Consider the following 7797-nt stretch of genomic DNA (forward strand, 5'->3'; position numbering starts at 1 on the left):
GCGGGAATTTACGACTCCCGTTGACGTGATATCACGCGAACGCGTCTCCCCACGACTGGTCGAAAATACCAATATAATAATAAAAATTTTCATAGAATTTGATATTTCTTCAAGGAATCAATAAGTCTCTCGCAAATAGTCTCATAGATCCTTTGATAGATCTAACGAAGAAGTACCTAACCGCGATTACAGCCAATTAGTTCATATTATTCGCTACATAATTAATAACTGTATCACGTACAGCGATGCAGGCGGTATTGAAGAAAAAAGCCATTTTATGTTTTAACTATAACGAGTAAATTCACTCGTTCAACTTGAAAGGAATTAATAAAGAACCTGACTTTTAAGTAAGCATCCAGTAAGAATTTTAAATATTTCAAACAGAGATGTAGGTGTTACTCAAGAAAAAAGAACATTTTATTTTTTAATTAGAACGAGTAAATGAACGAATATCGATAATATAATATAACGCTTAATATGAATTTTATTTGTCTGATTATTCAATAGCTTAACATATTTCACAGTAACGTCATCGACTGCCGTTAGGCTCTTTTCCCTTTTAGTCCAAACTAATCGATAGTCGAAAACTAGTATGAAGGAGGTGTGAATTTAGTCTTAGTTTGTAGAAACCATTAAAATGATAAAAATGGATATCGTATTAGATCGTTAAAGATGCCAATTTACGATAAAAATTAAGAAATCGTTCAATTTGATTTTGCTATAATGGAAAAACCGTCTCCTGCTAAGTCAAAAAATCGTTACCGTTTGATTAACAAACCGGCATCTTGTCAAGGTATATAAGGAACACGGAAGTCGCGCGCGAGCTCTTTTGTGCCTGAAATTCCGGAGAGTGAACATCGAAGAAGAATTTAAATATAAAGTAAATAAAAAAAGAATCAAATAACAACATTGCAACTAGCAATTTACAACGTCTAAACCATTAATTTACAACACTTAAGCTATTAATTTATAACATTTAAGCCATTAATTTATAACATTTAAGGAATTAATTTATAACGCCAAAACTATTAATTTATAACATTTATGCTATTAATTTATAACATTTAAGCCATTAATTTGTAACTTTTAAACTGTTATTTTATGCATTTAGCTATTAAGTTATAACATTTAAACTATTATTTCATAACATTTAAACTGTTACCTTATACATTTAAAACATTAATTTCTAACATTCGAACTATTAAATTATAACATTTTAGCTTTTAATGTAGAACATTTGAATTCTTATTTTATACATTTAAGCCATTAACTTCTAACATTTATAGCATTAATTTATACCTTTTAACCATTAATTCCTAACATTTAAACTGTTAACTCATAAGATCCAAGCTCTTAATTTACAATATTTAAACTATTAATTTATAGCACTTAAGCTAGTAATTTATAACATTTGAGCCATTAATTTATAACATTTAAGCTATTAATTTACAACATCTAAGCCATTAATTTACAACATTTAAACTGTTAGTTTATACATTTAAGCCATTAATTTATAACATTTAAGCCGTTAATTTCTAACATTTAAACTATTAATTTATAACATTCAAGCCATTAATTTATAAAGTTTAAGCTATTAATTTACAACGTTTAGGCCATTAATTTACAACATTTAAACTGTAATTTTATACATTTATGCTATTAATTTATAACATTTAAGTTATTAATTTACAACATTTAAACTGTTATTTTATACATTTAAGCCATTCATTTCTAACATTTAAACTATTAATTTCTAATATTTAAGCCATTAATTTCTAACATTTAAACTATTAATCTATATCATCTGGGTCATTAATTTGTAACATTGAAGCCATTAACTTATAACACTCAAACTATTAATTTATAACATTTAAACTACCAATTTCTAACATTTAAGCTATTAATTTATAACGTCTAAGCCATTAATTTGTAACATTTAAGCAAATAATTGGCAACGATTAAACTATTAATTTATAGCAACTGAACATTAATTGACAACATGTAAAACATTAATTTATAAGAATCACACCATTCTTCAAGGAATCAATAATAAAAATACCTAACCGCGATTACAGCCAATTAGTACATATTATTCGCTACACAATTAATAACTATATCACGTACAGCGATGCAGGCGGTATTGAAGAAATAAAGCCATTTTATGTTACAATTATAACGAGTAAATTTACTCGTTTAACTTGAGAAGAATTAAAAAGGTACCTGACTTTTAAATAAGCATTAAATAAGAATTTTAAATATCGCAAACAGTGATGTAGGTGTTATTCAAGAAAAAGGAACATTTCATTTTGTAATTAGAACGAGTAAATGAACGAATATCGATAATATAATATAATGCTTAATATGAATTTTATCTGTCTGATTATTTAATACCTTAACTTATTTCACAGTAACGTCATCGATTGCCGTTAGGCTTTTTTCCCCTTTTTGTTCAAACTAATTGATAGTCGAAAACTAGTATTAAAGAAGTGTGAATTTAGTCTTAGTTTGCAGAAACTATTAAAATGATAAAAATGGATATCGTATTAAATCGTTAAAGAAGCCAATTTACGATAAAAATTAAGAAATCGTTCAATTTGATTTTGCTATAATGGAAAAACCGTCTCCTGCTAAGTCAAAAAATCGTTACCGTTTGATTAACAAACCGGCATCTTGTCAAGGTATGTCGGAGATGAAAGAACACCGGAGCCTTTGGAATTTTGGATAATCCCGCAACATTGTAACCTAGGTCTACTATAGCTGTAATTGAACAATTGTATTCAACCCGATTGTAATTATTCGAGAATTGTGATAATGAGCTTGGGCTCGAGGCGACAGTCAGTCGCCGAACGTAGCCGCGGTCACGGGATGAACGCTTTGCCTAACAAAGGTATGAAGTAATTCTATAGCTCTCCTTAAAAGAAATATTTGTGGCGACACGCGACAGTAAACATTCCAACGGTTTCTGTCCCGTGGCTCGCCACGTGCAGACCCTATTCTTCGAGTAAGATGATTGCCAGATGTCGATGCGTCTCCGCAGTACATGTTCGGCTAGCCCGAGGGCCCGTTATAAATCTTAAGGTTTAGTTAACTAAAGTCCTTCAAACAGACAAACGGTCTTTGTCCCAACTACGGGAAGATAGGGGAGACATATTTTTCAACGAGCGGCGTCTCCCACTAGCAACTTTCCCTCGAGGGCGGCTAGCATCTTTTTCTAACCACCGATATGGAGATTGACCAATTAGCAGCAACGCCAATTTCCCTTACTTTCTGAACGAAGGCTTTTCTCGACGAATCCGATGATCTCGTATCCTTAGACACACCCCATTATAGTTTTCCTCTGTGGCATCATCGGGACGGGAAAGGCATTCTCGCTCGCGATCTCATCGATCGAAGAGTAACGCCTTCGCGATCAGTGATTATTCTCAGACTTAGACTTTGTGAGTACGTTCTGTTGTCGTCCCGTTGGCCGCGGATTCGTTATTTAGCCCGAGAGCATCGTCACTAGTGTCGCGAGTGCCGAACCGCCGTGATCAATTGTTAAGACTGTAATAATTCTATCATTGTAATAAACTACGCCTGTGTGTACCATATCAATGGCTAATCCTCGAGAAGATTCATTTGACGCCCACAACCCCATTTCCAGTGATGATCCGACATCAGAAGTGGGATCAGAACGGTTGCGAACGCTGGAAGGGCAGGTCGCTGTCATGAACAACCTAATTCATACGCTAATGCAACGACCAAATACGGGAATCACCAAATTACCACATTTTAACCCAGAAGTCGCAGGCGCCGACCCAGCCGCGTGGTGCGCGGCTGTTAGTAGGGCCCTACAGAACAACCCCCTGCGAGATGACGCACTACACTCTGCCTTAAGTGACTCTCTACAGGGTTCTGCAGCACATTGGCTGGCGCGAACGACGGAAAACGGAGAAGTTACTTGGCCTAAAATTAAGGAACGATTCCTTACACAGTTCGGTGGCCGAGAGACGACGTCCTCATCGTTAATCAAGGTATCCAGGGAACCGCGGGGAGCGGGCGAATCCACGGAGGCGTTTGCCGGCCGTGTCCGTTCCCTCCTGCAGACGCGGTGGCAACATTCTACGCTAGACGAAATACTTAACGCTGTCACTCTCTACATATTAATTCCACACGACCAACGTCTTAAACGATTGGCCCTCACGAGCGATATCAGAACGGAGGACCAATTCCTGAGCGAAATGCGACCCTTCTGTTACGAAGAAGAGTCGACATTTTCGCCGAGATATGCACCGGCGGAACCCGAAGCTAAGCGACGCAAGTTATCGGGCCACCAGACGAGGTGTCATTACTGTGGTACTCTCGGACACAGAATAAAGGACTGCCGCAAGAAGATGCAGAACGAACAGCAGAGGGATGCACGACGCCAGGAAGGAAACCGACCGGCCGCACCGTCCAAGGCGGTTTGCTACAGGTGTAAAGCGGAAGGCCATATCGCACCTAACTGCCCGGCGCGACGGGACGGTAGACCAGGCCCCAAGGATGAGCGTAAAGTCAACTCCTGCGTGGTGGACTCCCCAGCCGGTAGTTTAAGTCATCTGGGTGAGTCGTTCCCATTTTACTTCGATTCCGGAGCCGAGTGCTCATTAATTAGAGAATCTGTCGCTCCGAAATTCTCCGGTAGAAGAACGACAGATATAGTAGTTATGCGAGGAATAGGAAACACCTGCGTTAAGAGTACATCCCAGATCTTATCTACGGTACGCATTAACTGTTTTACATTGGAGATAACCTTCCACGTTCTGGCCGATAGTCACCTGCATTATGATATCATGATTGGCCGCGAGATCTTAAGCCAGGGTTTTGATGTAACTATTACACAGAATAGCGTCGATATTTGTAAAACGAAGACTATTAATGCCTGTAGTAAAACCCCCGAGGACGAGATCAATATCAATGCGGTTGACACTGACGTGGTTGGTAATGATAAAAGTCGGTTAATTTCTGTCCTCGAGAAATTCAAAGATTCATTCATTACGGGCTTCCCACGTACTCGCGTAAGCACGGGCCAGTTGGAAATACGGTTAATCGATCCTAATGTTACCGTGCAAAGAAGTCCCTACCGACTTAGCGAAGAAGAGCGTAGGATAGTGCGTGAGAGAATAGACGAGTTAATTAGAGCAAAAATCGTGAGGCCGAGCAACTCACCGTTCGCGAGCCCTATCTTACTTGTAAAGAAGAAAGACGGCTCAGATAGACTGTGCGTAGATTTTCGGGCATTAAATAAAAATACGGTCGCGGACCGGTATCCCCTACCCCTCATCGCGGACCAAATCGCGAGATTGCAGAAGGCGAGATACTTCATTAGCCTGGACATGGCCAGCGGATTCCACCAAATTCCCATTCATCCTAATTCGACGGAATATACGGCGTTCGTTACAACGGGCAATACGAGTACGTGACTATGCCGTTCGGATTGAAAAATGCACCATCCGTTTTCCAGAGGGCCATTCTCAACGCCTTAGGCGACCTCGCGTATTCGTTCGTTGTTGTTTACTTGGACGACGTCCTAATTATTGCCGACTCAGTAAACCAAGCTCTAGAATGGGTGAGCACCGTATTAGATACCCTCGTGAAAGCCGGATTCTCCTTTAACTTTTCGAAATGCTCCTTTTTAAAGACATCGGTACTCTACTTGGGATACGTAATTCGTAACGGAGAAGTCCGCCCAAACCCGGGGAAAATACAAGCCTTGAGTTCTCTACCTGCACCGTCGACCGTCACACAACTTAGGCAATTCATAGGTTTGGCCTCTTATTTCCGGAGCTTTATTCCCAAATTTTCACAAGTAATGAAACCCCTGTACGCACTTACCTCGAGTAACAAGAATATACCTTGGACGGATAGGCACAAACAGATAAGACAAAAGGTAATTTCCGTTCTGACCGACGCGCCGGTGCTAATGATATTTGATCCCAATTACCCCATAGAATTACATACGGACGCTAGCTCGGAAGGATATGGAGCCATTCTAATGCACAGGGTCGAAGGAAAAAGTCGAGTAGTGGAGTATTACAGCAAAAGGACTAGCCCTGCGGAATCTAGGTATCATTCCTACGAATTGGAAACGTTAGCAGTTGTAAACGCCGTCAAGCACTTCCGTCATTATTTACACGGACGAGAATTTCTCGTTGTCACCGATTGCAACTCCCTGAAAGCATCCAGTAGTAAGGTACACTTGAACGACAGGGTTTACAGATGGTGGGCTTACCTGCAAACTTTTACCTTTGACATTAGGTACCGGGAAGGTAAACGGATGGCCCACGTAGATTTCTTTTCGCGAAATCCCGTAGACTTGGATCGCAGTACGTTCAGCAAAATCGTAGAGAAAGAAATTAACTTAACCGAAATCTCCGACGATTGGCTACTAGCGGAACAACGTCGCGACCCACAAATTTCCGAGATCGTCGATAAATTACAGAACGAAGGGCTCGCGGAAGACGTCGCGAATACGTATGAGTTACAGTCCGGCACCCTTCATCGTAAAATACAGAGGAAAGGTAGAACTCTCTGCCTGCCCATCGTTCCGAGAGGGTTTAGGTGGTCCGTTATTAACCATGTGCACCAGTCCATTATGCACTTAGGTTGGGATAAAACGCTTGAAAAACTGTACGAGTATTACTGGTTCGAAGGAATGGCGAAGTATGTTCGCAAATTCGTAGAGAACTGTCATGCTTGTCGAGTTTCAAAGGCAAGTTCGGGTAGAGTACAAGCCGAACTACACCCCATACCTAAGACCAGTATACCTTGGCATACGGTTCATGTGGACATAACGGGCAAACTAAGCGGTAAAAACGATTCGAAGGAATACGTCATTGTGTTGGTCGACGCCTTCACCAAGTTCGTATACTTGCACCATACCCGTAAGTTAGACTCCATTAACACCATTAAAGCGCTTAAGTCCGCTATATTTTTGTTCGGCAGTCCCTGCCGGATAATAGCGGATCAGGGAAGATGTTTCACGGGCAAAGAATTTCGAGACTTTTGTCAAGATAAACACATTAAACTCCATTTAATTGCGACCGGAGCTAGTAGGGCCAACGGACAGGTAGAGCGTATTATGAGTACGCTAAAAAACATGTTCACAACAATAGAAACCACCGGGCGGTCCTGGCAAGACGCGATCGGGGAAATACAACTGGCCTTAAATTGTACCACCAACCGCGTGACTAAGTCAAGCCCGTTGGAACTACTAATCGGTAAAACAGCGAGACCCTACAGCTTATCCCTACCCGACAGTATCGAAGAAAGAGAGGTAAATATCTCCCATGTAAGACAGCAGGCGATAAAGAATATAGAAGCAAGCGCCAAATACGATAAGGATAGGTTCGACAAAAACAAAGCTAAAATAGTTAGGTTCAACCTTGGCGATTTCGTGTTACGTAAAAACGAGGAAAGAAACCAGACGAAGTTAGATCCGAAATTCAGGGGTCCATTCGTAATAGCCGAGATTTTGGAAGGAGATAGATATACCCTAAAAACCTTAGACGGCAAACGATCATATAAGGACAGACACGACAGACTGAGGAAAATGCCAGAAGGTTGCGTCCCTGCTGAGTTAGACGTCTGCGGTGATGACAACGGCGGTGATAATAACGATGCAAGTACACTGACCTCAGAGGATCATTAACACTGCGTTGTGGTCATAGTAATACACCGAGTGGTTTTATGTGCTATTGTTGTAACCCGTTGAGTGGGTTGATGCGTTTTTGTTGTAACCCGTTGAGTGGGTTGATGTGTTTCTGTTGTAACCCGTTG

At 40.3% G+C, this 7797-nt stretch overlaps 2 protein-coding genes across 2 annotated transcripts; both read left to right on the forward strand.

Moving 5' to 3' along the window:
• Positions 1–3707: 3707 nt before the first annotated feature.
• Positions 3708–5504, forward strand: LOC117234672. The gene is made up of 2 exons (XM_033496113.1): positions 3708–5284; positions 5483–5504. Exons 1-2 carry the CDS (start codon positions 3708–3710, stop codon positions 5502–5504), a joined length of 1599 nt encoding a protein of 532 aa, XP_033352004.1.
• A 435-nt stretch (positions 5505–5939) lies between these two features.
• LOC117234673 lies at positions 5940–6902 on the forward strand (the record flags this gene model as incomplete). Its single annotated transcript, XM_033496114.1, has 2 exons — positions 5940–6598; positions 6731–6902. Coding segments are annotated over exons 1-2 (829 nt in total), but the record flags the coding sequence as incomplete, so codon positions are not given.
• Between the last annotated feature and the right edge of the window lie 895 nt (positions 6903–7797).

This window comes from Bombus vosnesenskii, unplaced genomic scaffold (assembly GCF_011952255.1).
Source record: "Bombus vosnesenskii isolate JDL3184/JDL3185 unplaced genomic scaffold, Bvos_JDL3184-5_v1.1 scf7180000013307, whole genome shotgun sequence".
Taxonomy (NCBI): Eukaryota; Metazoa; Arthropoda; class Insecta; order Hymenoptera; family Apidae; genus Bombus; species Bombus vosnesenskii.